Below are 24,456 nucleotides of genomic sequence, written 5' to 3' on the forward strand. Positions count from 1 at the left end.
TTCCTAAGATTCTAAATCAAGGATTTAGAAATGAGATATCATAAAGAATAGTTAAGATTTATATTACTAGTAATTATATATTTATCATATATATGCATATAATTATAATTACTATTATAATTACTACTATATAACAGTAATACAGATTGCTATTATACTATAGTATAATACTGTACTATAATATTCTATACATATTATACTCTACTATAGTATAATATTATACTATATTATAGCAATGGCTCAGAAGTCCATAGCATATACATCAAGTCACAAAAGTCTTTACTAGTCAATTATATCTCAAACTTTATTACTTAATGAATCAGTTTCCAAACACTGCTCTCAATCACTTTTTATTAACTGCTTCCAAAAACCGCAACAGATGCAGGAATAGATTGATGACATCCAAGTAGAGGCTGATGGCAGCTAATACATACTCTTCAGGTGACAGCCTATGCATCAGGGAGTGTGTGTCATAGATGATGAATCCGCAGAAAAGAAGGGCTCCCACAGCAGCCAAGACCAACTCCACTGTTTCGTTATAGAAAAATAACTACAGGCAAGATATTAATAAGTTTGTATTTAAGAACGATATTAAGAATACTTGAGTTACTTGCTGTGAAGTTACACATGATATGTACATATTTAATAATGCTTTACAACTTTAAATACAAATGTTAAACATAGAAAAAGGCCAGGCAAGTCCATCGTCATCTCTGTTGGATGAAAGGATGAATGGATGAATCGATGGATATCCTCCCTTCTATTAAATTACCCACCTGACTTTGAACAGTAGCATTCCAAATATAAATCATTTAAAAGTAGATTTCTTTTTCAGAATTATACGTGTCACTTGGAGGTGAGCAATTACAAGTGAGGGCCTCTTTCTATGTAATTTAACTGATATGTTCATCTTTCTTTCAATCCATAATACTGATTAACATAAGACCCTAGTTTTTTAAAAGGTAATTTTTAAGTCATTCTACATACAAGTGTTCCAAAAAATTATAACCAAGTATCCTATCACAAGAGTACCTCTTACAGCTTTTCAAGATTATTTACATTGACATGGCCAGAAGTAAATTTCAAGTTACCATTTTAAAACAACTTACCTTCAAGATTCCAGACAAGCACAAAATCCACAAAACAGCAAACAGTCTATAAAAACAAAATATTAGTGATTTAGAATATTGTTCCCTACCAAAAAACTATGTAAATTGATGCAACATTTTCTGAAAAAAAAAAATACACCCATCCTGACATTTGCCAAAGAATAAGTGAACTATAAGAGTTCATAAACAGGGGCACCTGAGTGGCTCAGTTGGTTAAGCGTCCAACTCTTGATTTCAGCTCAGATCATGATCTCACAGTTTGTGCGATCGAGCCCCTCATCGGGTTCTGCACTAACAGCACAGATTCTGCTTGGGATTCTGTCTCTCTCTCCCCCCTAACTTGTGCCCTGGTGCACTCTCTCTCTCCCAAAATAAATAAACTTAAAAAAGAGTTCATAAACATACAATGAATACTGTAGAATACTCAGAAATCGAAAAACCAGCTATTGATTCAACATTTGTTTTTATGGTGAACAAAACTAGATTAAAGTACATTTTTAAGGTTTTCAACTGGAACACCAAAAAAACACTGATACAAGCAGAAATATCATTAGAAGCATTTTAAGCCAGAAATCGATAAAACTTTTAGAACAATGAACAAATGAAACATAACTATTTTTAAACCAAATAACAGTGTCAAATTAGTCTGTGAATATGCATATCTATCAAAGTTCCCAATGTACTATTTTATTCTAATGTATTATAGAACTTACTTTATGCACATAAATTTACCACTGCTATAATTTCATGAGTTACCACTCATACATATTATATATGATGTATACCACTCATACATATTATATATGATGTATCATATTATATATGATGCATAATCCTATTATATATGATTATAAAGTATAAACATACGACACAGGACATCTAAGCAGTCAGTCCATTGTTATCAGATATGCGATGTGAATACACATCTGCTGCTTTAGGTCACAAGGAAGTACTGGGGTCAAATGTACCCTTCTTCCTTAAGTAAAAAACACACAAAACATGAAATAACCGTTTTCAGTCCCTGAACAGCAAACAGCATGGCACAGTAGTTCCTGAGATAAGGGAAACAGAAGAGGTAAGCTCTATAAGTGACCCAGCTGGAAAAGAGTTTCCGGACCACAGTGTAGGGACAAGAACCCATATGAAGCCCTCTGGTCTCCCTGAATTGAGGAGGTAAGAATTCAGAAGTCAGAGAGGCCCACATGGCTAGAATTCGCAGAGCAAAGTTCCAGAAAGGAGAGAGCTATACAGAGAGCTAGATGGCTCTGGTGATATGCAGAGAGTCCCCTTTAAGTCTTTAGCTGAGCACAGATCAATGCATACTCGTGAGGAAGTGACAAAGGCTCGGGAAAGAGAAGCAGGCAGAACAATCCTCAGAGCCCAAACGGGAACAGGAATAAGTTCGCCCTAACCAAAGTGGAAAGACCTCCTAAGACGTGGGGTTTGAATAATTCTTAGAAAGATACTGTCTCAACAATGGGACCAAATTGGCCCTAACCTAAACACTGTTCTGGACCCACCTAACAGTGCTTAAAAACAAGCATCAAAAGGTTCAGGCAGTTTCCAAGGAACTTAACAGCTTAAGAGAAGAATAAAACCAAAGTATTTAAAGGAAAGAAAAAAATCAACACCCAACAATATAAAATTTACAATGACAAGCATCTAATAAAAAATTAAAAGGCATGCAAAAGAACCAGGAAATATGACCTATAACAATGAGAAAAATCAATCAATATAAATAAATTCAGAAAAGACACAATGACAGAATTAGTAAATGACATTAAAAAATATATTCCATATGTTCAAGGAGTTAGAGGAAAGCATCACCATGAGAAGATAAGGGGAAGATATATATTTTTAAGACACAAACTCAACTGAATTTCCATAAATGAAAAATATGTCAAAAGAAAAATATTCTGGTTGGAATTAACAGCAGATTAGACACTAAAGAAGAACACATTACCAAATTAAAAGTAGCAACAGAAATGAACCAAAATGAATCACAGAGAGAAAACCGAGGAGAAAAAATAAATAAATAAACCGAGTATCCATGAACTGTTGGACAACATCAAGAAGCCTAACGTATATGCTGATCTCAACAGAGAAGGCAAAACCTAAAAATGTTTCAAGTAACAGTTCCTGAAAATGTTCCAAACATGATGGAAATTTTAAACTGACAATCCAAGCAGAAGAAACATGAGAAAACTACACCAAGGAGTATCATAATCAAATTACTAAAAATGTTAATCAAATTACTGAGAAAATATTAAAGGTAGATGGAGGATAAAAGACATTATGTACAGAGGAACAAAGATAAGAAAGACAGAAGACTTCTTGTCAAGAACTACCTGAACCAAAATACTATGGAATGATATCTTATAAAATATGGAAAACAGGAAAAAAAAAAAAAAGTCACCCAAACCTAGAATCCTACACTCCATAAAAATAACATTTAAAAACAAAGGCGAAAAAATATTTTTTCAGACATGCAAAAGTTGAGATCAAGAGACCAGCACTGTAAGAAATATTAAAAAGAAAGCCCGCAGGCAGAAGGAAAATATAAGATGGAAATTTGGATCCACACAAAGAAATGAAGAACAGAAATGACAAATATGTGGGTGAACATAAAAGATTTCATATATTTTTAAGTCTCCTTAAAGGATAATTTAATGTTTTGAACAAAGATAATAGTATTTTACGAGGTGTGTAACATATGTGGAATTAAAAGTTACAGTAACAATAGCACGAAGGCAGGGGAGAGGACATGTAAGTTTGCTATACAGGAAATGGTATATGACTTAGAGGTAGATGAGGATGATTTAAAGATGTGTACTGTAGGGGGCTCTGACTGGCTCAGGGGGTAAAGCATGAGACTCTTGATCTTGGGGTTGTGAGTTCAAATCCCATGCTGGGTGTAGAGATTACTTAAATAAATTTTAAAAATGTGGAGTAAGAAGAAAACAAACAAATAAATAAACAGTAAAACCTAGAGCAAACCCTACTTAAAAGAGCTATAGCTAATAACTAATAAAGGAGATAAACAATCCGAAGGAAGGAAAAGAGGGAAAAAGGTACAAAGAACAGACAGGACAAACAGCAAGAAAACAAATGCTGAGATAGTAGGCTTAAATTCAATCAGATCAATAATCACATTAAATGTTAGTAGTCTACTCCAATTAATAGCAGAGATGGTCATATTGAATTTAGGAAAAAAAAAAAAGCAAGAGCCAACCATATGCTGCCTGTAAGAAAACTATTTTAACTATAAAGCCACAAATCAGCTAACAATTAAAGGATGGAAAATGGTTTACCATGCTAACATAATTAAAAGAAAGCTGAGGTATGGGGCGCCTGGGTGGTTCAGTCGGTTAAGCGTCCGACTTCGGCTCAGGTCATGATCTTGCGTTTCATGAGTTCAAGCCCCGCATCGGGCTCTGTGCTGACAGCTCAGAGCCTGGAGCTTGTTTCAGATTTTGTGTCTCCCCCTCTCTCTGCCCCTCCCCTGCTTGTGCTCTCTCTCTGTCTCTCAAAAAATGAATAAATGTTAAAAAAAAAAAAAAAAAGCAAGCAAGCAAGCAAGCAAGCAAGCAAGCTGAGGTAAGTGTATCAAAAAAGTACTTTAGGGCACAAATATTACCAGAGATAACTACTACAGAGTAATAAAAGGATCATCAAGAGGACATAACAATCCTAAATGTTTATGCAACTAAAAACAGAACTTCAAAGTAACATGCAGCAAAACTTACAGATATGATGAGAGAATCATACACTAATCCGTACTTGTAGTTGGAGATTTCACTACTACTTTGACATTAATTGATAGAATGAGCACACAGAAAAGATTGGTTAAGCACACAGAACACTTAAACAACACTATATCAATGAACCTGACTTAACTGACATTCATCAAACACTGATCCAACAGCAACAAAACATACATTCTCTTTTAGTGCACAAAGAACATTTACAAAGTATCGTAAAATGACTCTCAATAAATACCTAAGGACTGAAATCATGCAAAATATGTTATTTAACAACAAAATAAAATCAGAAATTAAGTATATAATAGTATCATAACCCAGTGTGGTGAATTGAGGGCATAGTGAGATTCCAGCTCTCAATTCCCTTGCTGGAATAGCCACAAAATTTCTGAGACATCTGGAAGACCGAAGTTAGAATGACGTATCATAACAACACATAGTATAGATCCTTCAGGACTGAAATGGACTCAGAACTTGCTTTTCCACACTTAAACCTTAGGAAAACTCCAAAGCTTCTGCATCAAGGAGTATGGGGAAGGTGGCATTAAGAAAGCATCTGAGGTTTTACTCTACTCACAAGCTAATAATGAGGTAGTCTGGCACAGTTTCATGGATGCCCGTAGAAAACATGAGACCCCTAGGTCTGATACAAAGGAGTTTATTACGGCAATAGCAGTTGTTAAAGAACAAGCACAGTAGATTGGTGTTGTCAGAGCAGAGAAATAAGAGAGCTAGTAGAAGGCTGAAGAAAGAAAGTGCGACACTGGCATTTAAGATTTCTTCAGTGGAACAATCCCTAGTGACCACAAAGTCCGCGGTGTAGCCATGGCAGGGAGATGAAAAGTTGCTGAAGAAGAGGGCCAGACACACTGAGAAGCTAAGGTGATAGATGGGCCTAACATGTGGTTCGATGCTAGAGTCTTTAAACAATGAGGAAAGCTTGGGGTGCCTGGCTGGCTCATGGTACAGCATGCGACTCTTGATCTCGGGGTTGTGAGTCCGAGCCCAATGCTGGGTGCAGCAATAACTTAAAATAATAAAAAAAATAAAAAGAACAAGGAAGGCCTGAACAAAGGGAATCACTGGCAATAATGAAGAAGATTAGGAAGTGTAGAGCCAGACAACATACACCTTAGAGCAATGGATTTCTAGCACACTAAAGAAATAACGAGAGTAGCACTAGGGGACGGAAGCAGTTGGCAATACTAACCCCTTACCCAAACTACATAGGGTGTGTGCGAATGAGCAGCTAGAGAACAATGTTCTCAAGGAGGAATCAAGTTTCAGCTGAAATAAGAATAATATATTATGAAGAGGCTGAAACATAAAGTAAGATTATTTACCAGAACTGGATTTCTAGAGACTATACTAGAATGGATGGGAGACAGGGAGCACATGGAGACTGGCATGAGAAGAAGCAGAGAGCAAATCTTTCTCCATATGTACCACATGAGTATGTATCCGCACCACAGCACTAAAAGCAGGAAATGGAAAAAATATTGCCTGTAAATCAAACTCCATTCTAATACAATGATTTAAGCATCTTGCACAATTGTCAGTGTTGGATGACTAGTTGTATCTTATCCCAACAGAGATTTCTGGTAACCTGGATTTCCAGGGGGAAAGAAGGGGATGAAAGAATGTTTTGCCACAGTAGACTTTTGTAAATTTTTAATGTTGTAACAGGAAAAAGGACAGATGATGCTCGGGTGATGATATGCCAACAGGAAGCCATTATGAGCTTAGGAAAGAATATATGCATTCTTACCAGCTGAGGGCAACACTGTACCATTATCCTATATAAAAAGTATCATTCCATATATTTATTAGTTTGAAGAAAGATACAGGTTAATCTAGATAGGTCAAAAAGGCTTTAAAGTTCATGCAGGTATCACCAACACCTGGGTTTCTCCCACAAAGAAGAGAGTGAATAGTCTTGGTAACAATGATGTTAAGAATAATTTAGTAAGTTCCTGAATAATTGCCTGAATAATAAATGCCTGAATAATTTAGTAAGTTCCATAGCATTCATAGAGTATACAAGCCTAGCCTCTCTAGAAAACTGGGTTTGTTTGTTTTTTGTTTTTGTTTTTTGTTTGTTTGTTTTTTGACATTCCCGTTCCTTTCAATATAGAGCGGAAGCAAATGACTCAAAGCCACTTTCCGTCTCCCTGTATGTTCTGTGAGTAGAGCCCGGCCTTAACACTCAGAGAGATGACCTCTCATCACCCTCCGTTTTAGAAGGCAGTATCCAAAGCTAACAATATAGCACTTATCTTAGGACAGCCTATAATGTTAAGGATATTTATCTATCATAGTCATGAATATATAACTTACCCTGCTCCAAATTTGCTGAAATCTCTCTTAGATTGTAGAGTATATGCAGTCAAACCAAGAAATACGGCAGTAGTCAGTATAAATGCTTGCAGAATAATATATATATCATAGAAAGAAACTGTAAAATTAAAAAACACTGATTAAAAATGCACTTAAACATACTCAATTTTAAACAGCGTTTTCCCCTGGCATTTAGCAGAAATGCTGCATTTTCTTCGGTACTACTTGCCAATAAAAATAGAAGACTCTTTATCCAGCCTTGGAAGGTAAAACCACACCCACACTGCAATAAACAGGCTCCAAAATACTCATTCATACAAAATAAAGGGGTCACGTCATTATGAAGTTAAAGAGATGACTGGAGAGATATGACACAGCCAGGTGGTTTAGGATTTAGGGGATACAGTGGGATGACTCCCACCATCTCTGTCCCAGCTGAGTTTTATGACGATCTGTGGTGACTGTCCTTTATGACTTAAGTATCAGTAAGGATGAATGGGGTCCTGTGGCTGACTGGGAATCACTGGGCAGTAACAGCAATTCTAGCAATCACCTGCTTCATTGCATAACCCAGTCCATCAGCCCAAATCAAAGAAACTAGGCAAGAAAAAATACTGCCACTGTCTGGGATTGTCTGCCATTCATCAACTCTGTAGACAATAGGAACCAGCCACTAACTGCGTTATATCCATACCTGCATCATCTTGGAATACAGAAATGGGGGTTTCCTGAATATATACCAAATTCCCTTCTGAAATTTTAGAATGAACATCTGAATTGACCATGGCTATTGTAATTATAACACACTACTTAACATTTTAACAAAATGCTAAATTGTAACCTCTTTAAAGGAGGTTAAGTACTTTCAACCAAAACCATTTAAGTAATTTTTAATTTTTCAGGGATTAATTTCTATTCTTAAATACTACATATAGAATTTCTCTATTTCTGGGGCGCCTGGGTGGCTCAGTTGGTTAAGTGTCCAACTTCGGCTCAGGTCATAATCTCACGGTCTATGAGTTCGAGCCCCACATCAGGCTCTGTGCTGACAGCTCAGGGCCTGGTGCCTGCTTCCGATTTGGTGTCTCCCTCTCTCTCTGCCCCTCCCCTGCTCATGCTCTGTCTCTCTCTGTCTCAAAATTAAATAAAAACATTTTTAAAAAATTTAAAAAAAAGAATTTCTCTATTTCTATCGTTATAGGATCAGGAAGGTGAATGCAGAGAAGGAAAAACATGAAGTTATCTTGTCAACAATTTTAGAATGAGATTAGGTGGAAAGGATATTATAATTAAGGAGGAAAATAGAGTTCTCAGATTATCCCATCTGTGTATGTCCACCCCTATTCCAATAACCCTGAAATAGCAAATCTTTCTCCTATATCCATTACACATGGTGAGAGCTAGGGAAGACAGAGATGGACTTGATAGTAACACGAATAGATAGTAACATTAATAATAATGTTAATAATAATAAATAATTGGGGCACCTAGGTGGCTCAATTAACTGTCCAAGTCTTGATTTCGGCTCAGGTCATATCTCACAGTCAGGAGACTCAGCCCCACCTCGGGCTCTGCGCTAAACAGGGAGCCTGTTTAAGGTCCTGTCTCCTCTCCCTCCACCCCACCCCTGCTCACTCATGTGTGTGTGTATGCACGCTCTCTCTCTCTCAAAATATAAAAAATTGAAAAATAATTTAGAAAAAGGAAAGGTTCTACCAAAAATAAATATTAAGCAAATGTTAATAATACTTCCTTTCTATGTTGAGAAATTTCAATCCTATTTATTTTAGTAGTTATTATTATTGACTTATATTGATTCCTTTATAAAAGAAAGAAGTGGTTACCAAACAATATGTAGATTCAATAAAACTGGCTTAGGTTAAAAGCAACAATGACAAAATAGGAAAAGACCAATATGTTAAACATAATGATTAACAATTAACTATTATTGTAATAGTTAATTCTAACTTTTTTGGTACCCTACGTTAATCGTTTTGAGACTTTCTGAATTTTTATTAATATTAAGTCATGGGGACGCCTGGGTGCGTTTGGACGCCCGACTTCGGCTCAGGTCATGATCTCACAGTTCATGGGTTCAAGCCCCACACCGGGCTCTGTGCTGACAGCTCAGAGCCTGGAGCCTGCTTCGGATTCTGTCTCCCTCTCTCTCTGCCGCTCCCCTGCTTGTGCTCTGTCTCTCTCAAAAATAAATAAACATTAAAAAAAATTTTTTAGGGGCGCCTGGGTGGCGCAGTCGGTTAAGCGGCCGACTTCAGCCAGGTCACGATCTCGCGGTCCGTGAGTTCGAGCCCCGCGTCAGGCTCTGGGCTGATGGCTCGGAGCCTGGAGCCTGTTTCCGATTCTGTGTCTCCCTCTCTCTCTGCCCCTCCCCCGTTCATGCTCTGTCTCTCTCTGTCCCAAAAATAAATAAAAAATGTTGAAAAAAAAAAAAAATTTTTTTAAAAAAACAGTGAGTCATGAAAATTTTTACTTGACGCATTACATATGATACATCAAATAATTATGACAATTCATTTCTTTTCTTTTTTTTTAAACAGACACTTCTTTCAAATACATATTTAACACCAAAAATAAAACAGAATTACCAAGTTTCTTATAGTGCCATTCAATAAAATATGATGTAATAATGAAGCACAGTTCAGTGTAGCAATTTGAGAGGCTCAGCTCATGTGATGAAAATGTATGGCTCAAAATATATTTTATCAGTTCCTTCAAGGCCCCTTTAAATCGGGAAAACATTAGCTGTCTTGTTTTTTATAAATGGATAAACACACATGAATACTATTCTCCATTCTGCTGTTTTCTTAACTCTTTTCCACTTCCTCTAAGCTTAGTTGAACTACATAAAGTATAAACATTTAATTTTGTTTATATTTTAGGAATTCTTCATCCTATGCTATATATTTGAAATATGACATTTCATGAAGTTAAGCTTTAGTCCCAAACACCTATTTACACAAAAGATTTATCCACATTAAAAAGTTAGTGTAACATAAGAGAAGCAGAATTACGGCTTACCAACAAAGGCCACAGTCAGAGCTTCGAATAGTGTCTAAAAAAAGAAACTAAAATTACACAGATGCACATAAAATTTACACTAAATCATGTACATATTCTAATTACTAAGAGTTCAATGTGATTCCATGTTTATGATCTCATTTTAGCTTCAGAGCAGCCTTTGAATTACACGGGACATTTGGTAAGCCCACCATAATGAAAATGAGACCTCAAGGGCACCTGGCTGGCTCAGCTGGAAGAACACATGACTCGTGATGTTGGGGTCGTGAATTCGAGCCCCACACTGGGGAGATTACTTAAATAAATAAAGCTTTACAAAAAAGCAAAAAGAAAATGAGACCTCAAAGTATTGAGTAGGAGTATTTAGATTCTAATAGTGATCCTTAAACTCTAACTAGAGTTTTCATATCTGTAACAGGAACAGAAATAGTATGGGAAATTCCATTTTTCATACTCTCTGTAAGTAAAAAGAAATTACAAATGATATGCCCATCCGTAAAAACTTCTAATGGCACACACACCTAAGAAGAATAAAATATTTAGGTAGCACTTTGGTGTGGCAGTCCTGAAACCGTCTCTCAGTATTCTCTCCTTCTTCCCTAGTAACAGAACTTTTACCTGGACACACAGCTGTTCAGGTTAAACATTACATTTCTCAGCTTCCCCTGCAGCTAGATCTGGTCATAGGACTTTATTGTAGCTAATAGAATGTGGGTGGAGAGGTGTACAACTACTAAAAACAAAGGGGCTTGCTCTTCCCTTTATCTTCTCATTTAAAAAAAATTTTTTTTAACGTTTATTCACTTTTGAGAGAGACAGAGCATGAGCGGGGAAGGGGCAGAGAGAGAGGGAGACACAGAATCTGAAGCGGGCTCCAGGCTCGGAGCTGTCAGCACAGAGCCCGACGCGGGGCTCGAACTCACGAACTGTGAGAACTGAGCCACCCAAGCGCCCCTCTCATTTTTTTTTTTTTTTTTTTTTTTTTAAATAACTGGATGGAATGTGGATATTGGCGGTGAGCTAACTTATGCCACACAATGCTTAAGGAGTACTTGAACTTCAGCAAGTGTCTGTGCCCCTGACAACTTCACTAAACAGTCATGCAGATTTTTACATGAACGAGAAGTAAGCCATCTTGCTTCCCCCATGTCACATGCAGCTGAACTCATATCTTAATACAAGATTTAGGGACATTGAGTCTTAATCCTCCAGCTTCTCTTTCTCCTTAACTATATGCCTTTGTTTCGTCTGACATGCTTACCCTAGTTAGATTTTACCAACTATCTGATTAGACCGTATCACAAAGCCAAGCCAGAAGTAACAAGCAGTGGCTGTATACTCATAGTCCTGGGAGAAGCCCTCCCTGTAACTCTCCCCACCTGAAATCAAGAAATCTAACAGAACTAGAGCAAAAATGGCATTAGAAATGGACACACACGTGGAGGCAATGAAGCCACCGCCCCATTTTGTCATAATGCTGTTGGCAGCATCAGGGAAGTGGTAGCAAAAGATGATAGAAAGATTTTTTTTTTCCGGGCAAATATGATCATACCACTTTCCTGATACTTGTGACATGACTTGAGGTAAGAAATCCTACCCCCTACTCAAGTATCCAAAGGAAACGGGACAGGATGAACAGGAGAAAAGATAAGACTAGGAAAACATACCACCACCCCAAAATAATGCCCTCTTTTAAGTATGTGAACACACACACACACACACACACACACACACACACACACCCTTCTAAAACAAGATAAGATCCACCTCCTTGCTTACTTTGGTAGAGCAGGACAAAGTAACCTCGTATCAGAGGTCTCTGAATAATCTGAAATGTATTTTACATGCTTCCTTAGTTGTTCACCCATTTTTAGCTATGGGTATAGGAATAAGAGATCACCTTGCCCACAAGCATTTGGCTAATGCTTTTCTAGTAGGTTCTCTCTCTGCTGGACAAAAGTCAGTCCATACCAGAGAGAAATCAACCACAGTCTTTTTGAAAGGAGGCTGGTATTATATAGAGTTGAAGAGGAACTCCATATGACAGTTTCTTTTTATGACCCCCTCTCTCTCCTAGGACAAAGATGACTGGGGCAGGAGTTGGTATCTAACCCTAGGACTAGCAACCCGTGTATTGGTTAACAACCTACAATGTGACCTGTGCCAATAATAAGCAGTGCCAATCAGATTCTTTCTCACTTGGGAATCTAAACTTAGAGAATGAAGTTATGGCAGCAGGAGCTAAAGCTAAAGGTTAACGAACCATATGAGGGCCCACAATGCACCATATAAAAACTACAGATAGCAGGGGTGCCTGGGTGGCTCAGTTGGTTAAGCGTCTGACTCTTGATCTCAGCTCAGGTCATGATCTCAGTGTGTGAGTTAGAGCCCCTCATCAGGCTCCGTGCTTACGGTGCAGCTGACAGTGCAGAGCCTGCTTGAGATCCTCTCTTTCTTCTCTCTCTCTCTGCCCTTACCCCACTTGCTCTCTCTCTTAAAAATAAATAAACTTAAAAAAAAAATAACTAAAGACAGCAAAGAGGAAAACTATGTGTAAGGACAACTGTAAGGTAGAAAAGAGATGTTACAGAAGGGGGAAGAGACTCCCAATTCTTGCTTCGGATTCCCTACAATAGCATCATTCCTGGAAGCTTCCTCTAGTGTTCCTTGTCTAGTTCTTAAGGCCCCTTCTTGGGGGGTTCCCAAGCTCTTATAAACTTCACATTACTTGAGATAACTTGGGTTAGGGTTCTGATACCTGGCAAACAAAAGAACCTAAGATTTAAATGAATAACCTGTCCTATAATTGAAATTTCTAAAGTCATGAGCTTTTGTTTCATCATATTAACATAAACTTGTTACCAGAATTCACAAACTTTCTTTAGTTTAAAGCATTTAATCTGGTAAATAGCATTTTCACTCTTATTTGACTATAAAATTGGCATTAGTTTGAAATGTTTTGAAGTAAATTTTTAGGTTAGAACCCAAAGTCATATTGGATATGAGAACAAGAAAAATAATTTAAAAGATATATAACTTGAGCCTTACAACTCATTCTGGTCATATTATAGGATTGGGTTTTAATAGGTAGTAGTTTGGGTTTTAATTTTCACAAACATCTAAACAAACATGACCTAAAGTTAAGTTCCCCAATTATGATTTTATTTATTTATTTATTTATTTATTTATTTATTTATTTATTTAGCAAGAGAGAGCACAAGCAGGGGAGGGGCAAAGAGAGTGTGAGAGAAAGAGAATCCCAAGCGGGCTCCATGAGCCCAATGCTGGGCTTGAACTCGTGAATCCATGAGATCATGACCTGAGCTGAAATCCAGAGTCAGACACTTAACAGACTAAGCCACCCAGGCTCCCCTCCCCAATGATGATTTTAAAACAAATTAGTAGAGCACATCAACTGAGCAAAATGGTCCTTTAAAAGAACAGAGTACTAACATAAAAATAACACTGAGGGGGTGTCTGAGTGGCTCAGTCGGTTGAGTGTCTGATTTTCGCTCAGGTCATGATTTCACAATTCATGCGTTTGAGCCCCACGCGTGGGGCTCTGTGCTGACAGCTTGGAGCCTGGAGCCTGCTTTGGATCCTGTGTCTCCTCCTCTGCCCTTCCCCAACTCACGCTTGCTCTTTTTCCTTCTCTCTCTCTCAAAAATAAACATTGGAAAGAAATTAAAAAATAAGTAACACTGAGGAGTTAATCATAAAGATTTGAATTTAAGGTCTATGAAATTAAGGCTATAATTTTTTTCTCAAGGAAATCACAGAATATTAGGGATACAAAGTATCACAGGGATAATCTACTCTAACATTTTCATTTTACATATGAGCTAACTAGGTACAGAAAGGCTAAACACCCTGCCAAATGTCACATAACCAGATGGTGGCAAAGCCAAGTCATGAGAGTCCAATTCATTATTCTTTTCCACTATGTCATAATATCGACAGAAAAAAAAAAAACAAAAAACTTTGAAACTGACAAAGGTTGATTTTAAAAGACTAGAAAGTTACAAGTAATTTCCTAAGATATTTGAATTTATTAAAAACTCATTACTTTTGTTTTGCTACTACTTATTACATATGTACTTGCACTCAATGAAATAAAGAAAGTTAAAACACAAGAATAAAACGTTAAAGTAACAGATACTGCCAAAATACTCACAAATCCAAAAAGCAGGTACAGGTTAAGGGGATGCTTATGTCTGTTTACAGTCAATGCTAAAATCAAACCCAAAGATCCAAGGGCAAACACCAAAATTAAGGCAGGACTAAAAGACATAAAATTAAAAGCATTTTTAAGCTTAAGAACAGTATAAATAGTATTAACCAATAGAATAAAATCAGTCTGTTGTATTTGTGTGTATTTGTGGTGTGGAAGGAACCACACCAAGCTGTCAAAAGAAACTATTTTTCCATTCAGGGAATTTGAGGAGTGTGAGCTGGGAAAGAGCAGCAGGACAAAGAAAAGAGCCCATAATAAATGGGGAGTACTTTTCCTTTTTACTTCAGGAACTTTTAGCATATTTGAATATTTTTGCAATTAGCATACTGCTTTTTAAAACTGACATAAAGAATAGCTATTAAATAATAAACAAATTTTATATACATCTACTATGTAGCTATCATTTAAATTAAAGGACTTTACCTCAAATAGCAAACTACTTTTTTTGTAGGGGAAGTGATGATAGAAATTGTCTACTTCCAAGAATATATTCATTCTTTCTTTTTCCTTTCTTAACGTTTGATTTATTTTAGAGAGAGACACAGTGTATGAGCAGGGGAGGGGCAAAGAGAGAGACACAGAACCCGAAGCAGGTTGCGAGCTGTCAGCACAGAGTTTGGTGCGGGGCTCGAACTCATGAACGGTGAGATCATGACCTGAGCTGAAGTTGGACGCTTAACCAACTGAGCCACGCAGGTGCCCATATTTTTCCTTTAATACAAAAAAATCTATATAACTTTTAGCTATGGAAATAATTATTTTGGAGGTCAAATCTTAAACAAATTAGGGATGAACCATATGAAGCTCCTTTGGAAATTTCTCAGTGAAATTATCCTAGTCATGAGCCAACACCAAGAAAAGTTAAACACACGGTTATTAGTGCTTATTCAAGCACTGTCTTAGGCTTTGAGGACTGGGCATAAGTATAATAAAAGCAAAAAAATTAAAATTCAAAACTGCATACAGTAGGGATGCCTGGGTAGCTGGGTCGGTTAAGCGACCAACTCTTGATTTTGGTTTAGGTCAAGATCTCATGGTTCATTGGTTCGAGCCCCGCATCAGGCTGTGCTGATGATAGTGTGGAGCCTACTTGGGATTCTCTCTCCCTCTCTCTTGCTGACCCTCCCCTGCTCATGCTCTCTCTCTTTCTCTCAAAATAAATAAATAAACTTAAAAAAACCTGCATATAGTAAAAATTCTTAATTTCATCAGAAGATGAAAATTTAACCCTACAAAACTGTCAGCTAAAAAGTTCAGAGGTAAGTACGATGTTGCAGAACCTTTTCTTTATCAGAACTAGTCTTACTCATAAGAGTTAATAATGAACTTTTTTTACATTCTAACCTCAGAAGTTAATAGAGGAAAAAGCGAACTTTGCTTATAATATGCCCTTTTGATCATAAGCAGCAGCAGAAAATGACTCAAAAGCATCTTATCACCTTACCTCTCATGTACAAATGTCCGTATAGACTCAAAGTATAAAAAAAAAGAAGATGTCACTGTAGTTAAGAGAACTTGCAGAGAAAGGATGCTGTAGACTTTTCTTAGAAAGCCTGAAAAAGAAAATAATTACACATGATAGTATTCTTAAGCACTTATCACAGAACATCAGGAACAAATATGTTCTTAGAAACATTAAATTTTTATATATAATCTGTAAATCTTAATGCAAATAATGTAGTCTGTAACTTAAACTAAAAACAAAAACACTTCCAAAGAAATCACAAACTGTAAATGATAACTATCCTTCAAGAAGCATGAGTCTAAAAAAAATTAATAGGCCAGAATAAAAATGTTTTCAACCATGGGTGGCCTGGTTGGTTCAGTAGGTAGAGTATGTGACTCTTGATCTCAGAGTTTTTTTTTTAAGTTCGATCCCCATGTTGGGCATAGACAGATAGAAAGGAAGGAAGGAAGAAAGAAAGAAAGAAAGAAAGAAAGAAAGAAAGAAAGGGAAAGAGAGAGAGAAAGAAAAAGGAAGGAAGGAAGGAAGAAAAGAAAATGTTTTCATCAAAAGGAAAAGAAAGTATAAAACACTGTTTGTACACAGCAGCATAAACAAAGCAAAAGATTACAAACAGAACATTTCCAAACAACAAATCTTGAAACTGAAAAGCTAGAATAGAAAGCATATGGTTAGATACAAATTTTAAAAAGAAACCTTAATTTCCAAGCCATGCACCACTCTTCCCTTCCTCACTGTGCTTTACCCACGCTAGCCACCTTTCTGTTCCCCAAGCATGCCAACTCCTTCCTATGTCTGGGCCTTTGCCCTTGCTATTTCCCCTGCCTGGAATGCCTTTATCCTTCTTTAGATGGAATGGTGGTTTAAAACAGCCACAATTTTTTGACACTCCGTTCAAGAGATTCACTTCTAACAACAAAAATAAGGCAGAAGTGACAATGTATGTTATGCCTAATGCTAAGTCATAAAAGGTAACTTTTTATACCTTAGTTAAAAAAAAAAGTAATACAGCCACCCACTTGCTCTTTCTTAGAGGACTCACTCTAGGGCACTGTTGCTCAACCTTCCTTTTTTCATTATTGTGAACCTAAGGAGCCTTCTGGACATTACTTTCCTAATAGTCTGCCGATAAAATTTTAATGCCGCATACATCTGTTTATGTACCACGGGTCTTTGGAAGGCTAAAATTATCGTAAAATTTGAGATTTTTTTGCCCTCCACCTCAAGAACAAATTTCCGCCCCCTTGGAGGCAATATTGTCCCACTGAGAGTGAATGCTACAGGAGCCAGACCTTCCAATATATCTCTTCATCTGGCTGTTTACCTATATCTTTTGGTAAACTGGTAAAAGTGTCTCCTTGAGTTCTGTGAGCTGCTCTGGCAAATTAATCAAACCCAAGGAGGGAGTCATGGGAACCTTCAACTTACAGCCAAGTCTAACAAGTTAAGGGTAACCTGGGGACCTATTACTTACAAGTGGCATCTGAAGTGGGGTGGGAGTATTCTTATGGGACTGAGCCCTTAACCTGGGGGATCTGTTACTATCTACTAGGAGACGGTGTCAGAATTGAGTTCAATTGTAGGACCCACAGTTGGCGTCATGGAGAATTGCTTGGTGTAGAAAAAAAAAATTTAAAAACCACACTTTGGTGACCAGAAGTGTCAGAACTGAAGTGTTCTGTGTGAGCAGCGAAGAGAAGCACAGGAGGACGAACTGGGTTTTTTCCCTACTCAAGGGGGAAAAGCAAGTTTGTCACTAAAACACATATGATCCAGCGATTCCACTTTGGGGTATGTACATAAAAGAACTCCAAGCAGGATCTCAAGGGGGTACTGTGCCACATGTTTATAACAGCATCATTCACAGCAGGTGGAAGCTACCCAAGCGTCTACCAACAGATAAAGGGATTAACAAAATGTAGTTTATTTGCACCATGGAAAATTATTCATCCTAAAAAAGTGCCGTCTGACACACGCTACAAAATGGATACACCGTGAACACCTGCTAACTGAAATAAGCCAGTCACAAAAAGACACATACTTCATGATTCACTTACAGGAGGTATCTAGAGTAGCCAAATTCATAAAACAGAAAGTAGAATGGTAGCTGCCAGGCTCTGGGGGAGGGGAAGATAGGGAGTCGCTTGATGGTATAGTTTCGATTGCAAGATTAAAAGGTCATGGAGATTGGTTGCACAACAAAGTGAATATACTTCACACTACTGAACTGAAAAATGGTGATGGTACATTTTTAATGGGCTGTGTTTCACCACATTAAAATCTTAATTTAAAGGGGCGCCTGGGTGGCTCAGTCGGTTAAGCGTCCGACTTCGGCTCAGGTCACGATCTCACAGTCCGGTCCGTGAGTTCGAGCCCCATGTCAGGCTCTGGGCTGATGGCTCAGAGCCTGGGGCCTGTTTCCGATTCTGTGTCTCCCTCTCTCTCTGCCCCTCCCCCGTTCATGCTCTGTCTTTCTCTGTCTCAAAAATAAATAAACATTAAAAAAAAAATTTTTTTTTCTAAATCTTAATTTAAAAAACTACGCTCATTGGCCAAAACCATTCCAAAATTCCATTCCAAGAATAAAGATGGTAGGGATCGAGATTCTTAATGCATCAGATCTTCATAATTCCTTTTGCGGAACAAATTCCAGCCACAGGGATAGTTCTGTATCTGGGGCAACTTCTGTAATCAATTGGCTGCACTAGAGCGGGCAATGAATTCCTCTTATATGAAGGTAAGCATTTTATTTTTTTAAAGCATTTTAAATTCAACATAATTTCTGCCCATTAAATACTGTATAATTCCTTAAAACGAATATTGCATTTTGATTGACCTCTAAAGCTTCCATTTCCAGCAACTGCGTCAGCGAATCCTCAAACTTAGGTTGCGTTCCAGGTGTTGCAGAGACTAGTGAACAAGAGATAATGGTCCCTGCCCTCACAGATCCTACAATCCAGTAAAGGAGGCAGACAAGTAAATAGAAACCTGAAACGCGATCACATCCCCTACACCAAAGACGTGCCGGCAAGTAACTGCATTCAGGCGGACGTCACCATGATCGCATAATAAACTTATTTTCACCTTAAAAAGTAACCTTTAGTTTCTTTTAATATAAAGACGCCAAATTAAGGCTGCTGAGGTTTTCATCTACCCTTTCTACGCGGAGGAGGGAAAGGATTAAAGTGGGACGGGCTGCTGTTCCGGTTCTCGGTCGCACAGCCAGGGGACCACCACACCTCCCTAGAGCCGTGCTCTCCCTGGGCGCCCTGGCGGAGCGGAAGCGACACTTCCCCCCAACTCCCAGGGGAGGGCGCTCTTCCTAGGAGCCCGGGGCCTGGGGGAGGCGAGCTGGAAGCAGGGCTTCCGCTCTGAACTCCTGGAGACCCGCGCTGGCCTGCCAGCCCTGCCCGGGAGGCGTTGTCCCCGGAGGCCGAAAGCCGCCCCCAGAGGCCGACGACAGCGCAGCAGCCCCACGCAGGGCGGCCCGAAGGGGCGGGGGGAGACGTACCCATTCGAATGTGCACACTGGCAGAGGCCACGCAGCTGCCATAGTTGAAGTCATCCTCGATCGAGGAGCAGGGGTACCGGGGGTCGGGGTCGGCCATGTCAGTAGCAGAACCCCAGCCACCCCGCCCAGCGAGGCCCAGTACTCGGGCTCAACGGCCTTCGACCCACTTCCGGGATGAAGCAATCCAGCCCCAACTAGCCGAGTCGCCGCGCCCATCGATGCGCAGCACACGCTCATCGATGCGCTCACCTCAGCGCTTCAGTTCGGCTGGGGGAAAAGGAGATTGCTTCAAGTTGGGGAGGGAGAAAAAACGAATGACGTTGTTCGCATCATCCGAAGTGAAACTTTTCTCAGAGTTTTCTCAACAAGGTGTTTTAGATCCTCTCGCCAGGAGAGTTGCTGAAAGCTATAGAACCGAGGCCCCATCCATCCATCCTTTCAACAAATCTCTCATTCACATATTCCGTCCATAGTCCACACGGGAGACACACTTTTAATTATATATTTTTTAATGTTAATAATAATCCCTAAATTTCTTGAGCACTTTCTCTAAAGGGTTTCTGAATGAGATGATGCTTAATCCTGGAAGACAAGAGCCAACCAGAGAAGAGTGGGCTGATGCAGGTAGGTAGGTTCTCAAGAGACCAGCATCTGCAAGGGGTGGGGAGATGGGGAACAAAGCTCAGTTAAGGTTAGATACAAATGACAAAGAATGAGACTAGATAGGGGCACCTGGGTGGCTCAGTTGGTTAAGCGTCCTACTTCGGTTCAGGTCATGATCCCAGGGTTCACCAACTTCAGCTCAGGTCATGATCTCAGGGCTCACCAACTTTGGCTCAGGTCATGATCTCAGGGTTCATGAGTTCAAGCCCCGTGTCCATTCAGTGCTGACAGCTCAGAGCCTGGAGCCTCCTTCAGATTCTGTGTCTCCTCCTCTCTGCCCCTTCTTCTTCTTCTTCTTCTTCTTCTTCTTCTTCTTCTTCTTCTTCTTCTTCTTCTCCTCCTTCTTCTCCTTCTCCTCCTTCTCCTCCTTCTCCTCCTTCTCCTCCTCCTTCTCCTTCTTCTCTCTCCCCCCTCTCAAAAATAAGCATTTAAAAATTAAAAAAAAAAAAATGAGACTAGATAGATAAATAAAGGCCAGCTCACTGTGTGCCAGGTGCAGAATACATTGGAGAGAGCCATGACCAAAGGCAGGAAAAAGGGAATATTGGTTTAATCTAAAACAAATGATGAAGGCAAATTCGATGGATCAGAGTGAATACTCATGGTATTGCTGTCATTCAAATGCAAATATGAGATGTAGGTATTCCCAGAGTAATACCATCCCAGGGGTCCTTGGAATTTTTTGAGGAGTTTGATTTGATCCACTCACATTCACCTAGTCTCCACTTTAACCGTAAACACTCAAAAGACTTAGTAAGTGGAGCTCAGAATAGCTGTGGAACTGTCTATTCTGAAACAAAATCCTTCAATTTGATGTTATTGGAAGCTTTTGTCAAAAGAACTAAACTCACTTCCAAAAAGATGAGCCAAAAACAAAACAAAACAAAACCTTACCTTTTATGATTTTCATTTTATAAGCATATTACTAATTTTTTTAAGTTTATTTTGAGAGAGAGTGTGCATGCACGTGCAAATGGGGAAGGACAGAGAAAGAGAGGGAGGGAGAGAATCCCAAGCACACTCCACACTCTCCGCGCAGTGGCCCACGCGGGGCTCGATTCCACTACTCATTAGATCATGACCTGAGCCAAGATCAAGAGTGGGAAGCTTAACCGACTGAGCCACCCAGGCACCCCCATATTACCCATTTTAATATAAAATCATAAAAGGAGTTGCTAAATGGGACAAACTGGAGTTGTGCTGCCAATCCATCTTTTTATTAACTAAAAGCAGCATTTGTAGAATTTAATCCCCTACCTCTTTCCAGTTGCAAAAAAAATAAATTCCAGATGGATTATGGATCTAAATGTGCAAGACAAAACAATAAAATTTTAAGAAGATAATTAGGAGAATATCTTTATGATTTGGAGAAAAGCAAAGATTTCTGAAACCAGATACAAACTAGCAGTTAACTTTGAAGGAAAATGTTGACAAACTATATTAAAATTTTAAGGGGTGCCTGCCTGGCTCAGTCAGTGGAGCGTGCAACTCTTGGTCTTAGGTTTTGGGTTGGAGCCCCCACATTGGGTGTAAAGATTATTTAAAAATAAAACCTTACGCAAAACAGATGAGCATAAGGGAAGGGAAGCAAAAATAATGTAAAAACAGGGAGGGGGACAAAACAGAAGAGACTCATAAATATGGAGACCAAACTGAGGGTTACCCGAGGGGTTGTGGGAGGGGGGATGGGCTAAATGGGTAAGGAGCACTAAGGAATCTACTCCTGAAATCTTTGTTGCACTATATGCTAACTAACTTGGATGTAAATTTTAAAAATAATTTAAATTAAAACAATTTAAAAAAATTTGAACTTCTAGTAATCAAAATATAAGAGAATGAAAACCAAGTCACAAAATGGGTGAAGATATTTGCTACACATGAAATCTACATAATGCTCCTTTCCAGAATATAAAAACAACTGTTACAAATCAAGAAGAAAAAAAGAGACAGGCAGCCAACAGAAAAATAGGCAAAGGCTCAAACAAGCACACCACACACTCTCTCTACCTCTCTCTCTCTCTCTCTCTCACACACACACATATGCCAAATGGCTAATAAAAAGATGCTTGCCATCATTAATGATCAGAGAAATGCAAATAAATGTCACAATATCTCCACACAGATGGCTAAAATTAAGAGGTGGACAATACCAAGTATTAAAAAGGTTGTGGATTAACTGGGACTCTTAAACTAGAGCCGGCTTCCTTGACATGCAACCTGTGCAACTGCACAAAGCCCTGCTCTCAGAAGGACCTTGCATTTGGCTTCATGCTCAGTTGTCACCATTTTGAAATACTTAATAATTTTGCCTTTGAACTTTTGTTGTATGAGTGGAAGCACAATGCAGCATGAGCATGAGCAGAAGAGGTACACACAATATATGAGTGTCCATTCTTTGCCAACCATTTGCATTTAGCATTCAAGATGCCCCGTGAGCACAGAATTCTATTGAAACTACAAAGAATGGAAGTTAGAGTAGATACAAAATCAGTACAAGGTAAGTGTATTATACATACAATTTAGTAAAGGGAAGGAAAAGGAGGGCACAGACTGTGCCAAGGGCTGTGAACTTACTGTGAATGCAGAAAGAAGGCAATGGTATTCTAAGAAGCATAAATGACCAAGGAATCCTATCACATCCTTTTTGACTTGTGTCAGTTCCCAGTATTAGCCAGCCACTAACACTAAAAATGAAGATGTTGTAGGAAAGGGTAAGAGGGACAACTATAGTTTCTTTTCCTTACATGTAAGCTGAAGGTAGAGAGAAGTGAAATAAAAATATATGAGTGGGGGTCCTGGGTGACTCAGTCGGTTAAGTGTCCCAACTCTTGATTTCGGTTCAGGTCATGATCTCATAGTTTGTGGGTTCGAGTCTTGCATCGACGGTGCAGAGCCTGCTTGGGATTCTCGCTCTCCCTGTCTCTCTGCCTCTCTCTCTCTCTCTCTTGCTCTCCCAAAAAGAAATAAATAAGCTTAAAAAATATATATGAATTAGTTTTATGCAGTTTTTTCACAGTTCTAGTAAGAATGAAATACATATGCATATATAGGCCATGAAATGCAAACTGTAATTTGGATGATCCACATAGGAGTTTGCATTTTAAATCAGTTATTGCACAAGGGTGCCTAGATGGCTCAGTCAGTCGGGCGCCAACTTCAGCTCAGGTCATGATCTGAAGGTTTGTGAGTTCCAGCCCCGCCTTGGGCTCTGTGCTGACAGCTCAGAGCCTGTAGCCTGCTTCGGATTCTGTGTCTCCCTATGTCTTCCCCTCCCATTTGGCTCTGTCTCTGTCTCTCAAAAATAAACAATAAACATTTAAAAAGTTTAAAAATAAATAAACATTAAAATATATGTATTAAAAAATAAACTGCTATTGCACAATATAAAGATCAATTATAAAGCTCATGCTAATAGTTTTAAGTGATATTTTTCCCTTTACTTAAAGGACATTAAATAGAAAGTTAAAAAAAAATCACGGCAAGTAAAGAAACTGCAAAAGAAATGAGAGCTCTGGGGGAGATTATAAGCGGTTTCACAGAGTGTTTTAGTTTACTAGGGCTGCTGTAAAACATTACCACAAACTAGTAGCTTAAAACAACAGACATTTCTTCATTCACGGTTCTGGAGGCCACCAGTCTGAAATTAGGTTGTCAGCAGGGTTAGTTTCTTACAGAGGCTCTCAGGGATAATCTGTTCCATGCTCTAGTGGCTTCTGGTGTTGGCAATCCTTGGATTTCCTCGGCTTGTGGCTGCATCACTCCAATCTCTGCCATCATCAGCACCAGGCCTTCTTTCCTCTGTTTCCATGTCCAAATTTCCCTCTTTTTATGGACACCAGTCCTAATCCACTATGGCCTCATCTTAACTTGATTACATCTGCGGAGACTTTCCAGGCATACCTTGTATTATTGTGCTTCACTTTACTGTGCTTTGAAGATACTGTGTTTTTTTTTTTACAAATTGAAGGTTTATAGGGGGCACCTTGGTGGCTCAGTCAGTTAAGCATCCAACTCTTGATTTTGGTTCAGGTCATGATCTAACAGGTAGTGGGATCCAGCCCTGTGCTGGGCTCTGTGCTGACAGGGTGGATCCTGCTTGGGATTCTCTCTCTCTGTCTCTCTCTCTCTCTCTCTCTCTTTCTCTCTCTCTCCCCCTCCCCTGCTTGCATGCGCTCTCTCTCTCAACATAAATAAATAAACACTAAAAAAAAAAACAAGTTTTATGGCATCGAGCCACTTGCTGCATTGAGCAAGTCTATTGGTATCATTTTTCCAGCAGCATTTTCTCACTTCATGTCTCTGTCACATTTTAGTAATTTCCACAATATTTCAAACTT

The 24,456-nt window shown here is 38.8% G+C and overlaps 1 protein-coding gene across 1 annotated transcript; it reads right to left on the minus strand.

Annotated features, from left to right (window-relative positions):
- Positions 1 to 288: 288 nt before the first annotated feature.
- On the minus strand, positions 289 to 19,632 carry TMBIM4 (transmembrane BAX inhibitor motif containing 4). Its single transcript, XM_060657045.3, has 7 exons — positions 19,457 to 19,632; positions 15,925 to 16,033; positions 14,421 to 14,526; positions 10,247 to 10,280; positions 7,208 to 7,325; positions 1,110 to 1,155; positions 289 to 550 (listed from the first exon to the last, which is right to left on the minus strand). Exons 1-7 carry the CDS (start codon positions 19,551 to 19,553, stop codon positions 344 to 346), a joined length of 717 nt encoding a protein of 238 aa, XP_060513028.2. The 5' UTR covers positions 19,554 to 19,632; the 3' UTR covers positions 289 to 343.
- Positions 19,633 to 24,456: the final 4,824 nt, after the last annotated feature.

The sequence above is a fragment of the Panthera onca genome, chromosome B4 (genome assembly GCF_046562875.1).
Source record: "Panthera onca isolate mPanOnc1 chromosome B4, mPanOnc1 haplotype 2, whole genome shotgun sequence".
NCBI classification, from domain to species: domain Eukaryota; kingdom Metazoa; phylum Chordata; class Mammalia; order Carnivora; family Felidae; genus Panthera; species Panthera onca.